This window comes from Arachis ipaensis, chromosome B5 (genome assembly GCF_059453495.1).
Source record: "Arachis ipaensis isolate K30076 ecotype BB chromosome B5, ASM5945349v1, whole genome shotgun sequence".
NCBI classification, from domain to species: domain Eukaryota; kingdom Viridiplantae; phylum Streptophyta; class Magnoliopsida; order Fabales; family Fabaceae; genus Arachis; species Arachis ipaensis.
Genome location: NC_142440.1, coordinates 157,889,165 through 157,891,909, shown reverse-complemented (window position 1 = coordinate 157,891,909; position 2,745 = coordinate 157,889,165). Strand labels below are relative to the sequence as shown.

The window sequence follows — 2,745 nt, the reverse complement described above, 5'->3', positions numbered from 1 at the left end:
TGACATTTGTCCCATACTTTATACCTTGATGAAATTGTTAAAAATTATTTGTATTCAACTTAAAAAAAGTTAATGATTTAAAAATTTTAAATTATAAAATATTTAAATTCAATTTAGTCAACTTCTTATTAAATTATATTTATTTAAATTTTAAATTTAGATCTTCTAAAATAAAAATGTTGATAAAGTGAGAAATTAATTACTGTTAATTTTATCATTTTTATGAAATATGTGTTCAACTATCTTAATCTAAGAGTAATTAATTTTTTATTTAACTACTTTATTAATTTTTTATTTTAAAAGATAGTCATTTTTAAATTTTAAAAGTTTTTTTTTTAATTTTTTTTACCAAAGATAGGAGACTCGAACCCGCAACCTCTTAATTGAGTATGAAGATACTATATCATTTGAACTATAATTCATTGGCAAAATTTGGAAAGACATGTGACTCGAACCCGCGACCTCTTAATTTTATAGTTTTTATGAATTGATATCTAAATTTTATCTAATTTATTTTTTATAATAAATTTTAAATTTTTATCTTTTAAATTAAATATTAATTTTTAATTATTTTTAATATATTAGACGCTATCTTTTAGATACTATAACTATAATAATAATAATACCAATTTTAAATTATATCATTCAAAACTTCTTTGAGCAACCGCTAATTCAATATTTAAATAAGAAAATCCTCTATATAAAGTGTAACCCCAATGCAAAAGCTCTTCCGCCTTCTTTTCCATCTCTAATTATCCTTCCTTTCGCTTCAAATCTTTGTGGAACATCAATTCCGTTCACATTCTCTCTTGAACTCCCTCTTCTTAGTCTTATATATATATATATATACAGCTTCTTCAACCAACACTTTCATCAGCATCGGCTTCGGTGCAGCACAGAGTGACTTTTTTTTCTAGGGTTTGGTTCTGACGATTATTATGAATCCTTTTTCGTGTTTGTAGTTTAATTTGTGGGTGGAGTGAATTGACGTTTTATTTTCTATGAATTTTCAAATTCTGACCCTTTTTTTTTGTTTTCAGATCTGACTCTTTGTAACTCAACATAGCTTGCGTCAGAGACATGGACGAGATTAATCGATGGGCAGACATTAATGAAGATTTGTTTAAAGAAATTTCAAAACGGTTCCATGCCTACGATGATTACATCCGGCTTCGATTGGTTTGCAAAGAGTGGAGCTTGAAACATCCAAAGATTCCCAATGGAAACAAAATTCCGTGGTTATTGTTACCTGACGAAACTGTCAAGAATTATTCCTACGAAGACGAGGAGATTCATCATCTCATGCAATTAGGTGCTGCAGATGATGAAACTCTTGATACTTGTGCCCTTGAAGAGAAAGATATTTACCATATCATGCTGTCAGAGATGCAGTCGTACAACAAGTTCATTCGCGGTTCTGGTCATGGATGGTTGATTGTCCAATCCATATCTGATGGCACTATACAAATGTTAAATCCATTTACAAATCGTAGTTTGGATCTTCCTCCAGTCTCAACTTTACCCACTATAATTGATTTCCAGCCTGATAATCATGGGGATGAATACACAATGTGGGATTTCCGTGACATTAGGATCACCCTGGATAGAGATAGAACACATAGATTCCAAGTTGAAAAGGTTATTATAAACTCATCTCCTGAGCATGACATTGAAAATTTTATGGCGGTGGTGATATTCGGACCTAACCAGCGATTGGCCTTTTACAAGCCTGGCAATATGAGATGGGTAGAATTTCCAACCAGAGATAAGGGGTTTAATGACGTAATATTTTTCCAAGGAAAGATATATGCCATAAACAATTACGGGCAGCTATATGAATTTGATACAAACACAAGAACAGGGCTTAAGGGAGGAATCCATGAAACCAGACCTCCATCTGAAATTCCCGTAGGCCCTCTCAGGCTTAAATATCTTATTGGGTGCACCAATGGAAGTTTATTGATGTTGACAAGATATGTTAACCTTCCCTTGGGGATGGAATTAGGGACTTCCAAATTCAATATCTATGAGTTAAAAAGAAACGGGAAAGAATGGTCAACATTAGATAATTTAGGTGACTATATACTAGTGATTGGATATAATTCATCTGTTCAAATTTCTGTGCCTTTTCTAAGCAAAGGAAATCAGATTTGGTTTACAAATAACCAAATGGAGTTGCAATCATCATTTTACGATCCTGTTGCCCAAGATATCGGCATCTTCGACTTGGACCATGGAAATTTCCAGAGAGTATTGTTAGATGTGAAGTTCTTTTGTCCTCCTGTTTGGTTGTTATCCTAATTCATACTCCTTAAGCTTTTGTCCTTGTACTTTAATCTTTTCAAATTTCAAGTCTTTTAATTTGTTTAGACTATTTATTACATATCCTTAAAATGTTAGTTCTCCCCGTATGGTGAATACATGTTTGCAAATTATTATGACGCTTTTAGCACAACATATCTTTGACTTTTATTTATTGCTTTGGATGTTTGCTTGCAATTGAAGCGTCTCTTCTGGACTTGGATTGGGATTAGCAATGTTTACGGCTTATACTTGTCTTTCTGTAGAGATGGCAATACCATCCGAATCCGCAGGTACCCATCCCGCCCCAATCTGCTTGGGGGTGGGTAATTGCGGGACGGATTTTTACCGGAACGGGTTCTCGTGCGGAGTCGGGTTGGATTTAGGTAATACTTGCCCCTACCCACCCGATATATATATAATAAATAGAATTAATAAAAAATA

The 2,745-nt window shown here is 32.9% G+C and overlaps 1 protein-coding gene across 1 annotated transcript; it reads left to right on the top strand.

Moving 5' to 3' along the window:
- Window positions 1–732: 732 nt before the first annotated feature.
- Window positions 733–2,457, top strand: LOC148566378 (putative F-box protein At5g55150). Its single transcript, XM_088486436.1, has 2 exons — window positions 733–918; window positions 1,041–2,457. The coding sequence occupies exon 2, from the start codon at window positions 1,081–1,083 to the stop codon at window positions 2,299–2,301; it is 1,221 nt and encodes a 406-aa protein (XP_088342562.1). The 5' UTR covers window positions 733–918; window positions 1,041–1,080; the 3' UTR covers window positions 2,302–2,457.
- The last annotated feature ends 288 nt before the right edge of the window (window positions 2,458–2,745 follow it).

What these genes read in the sequence shown, in the direction of transcription:
- LOC148566378 (XM_088486436.1), top strand. Translation starts at nt 1,081, where the DNA reads ATGGACGAGATTAATCGATGGGCAGACATTAATGAAGATTTGTTTAAA.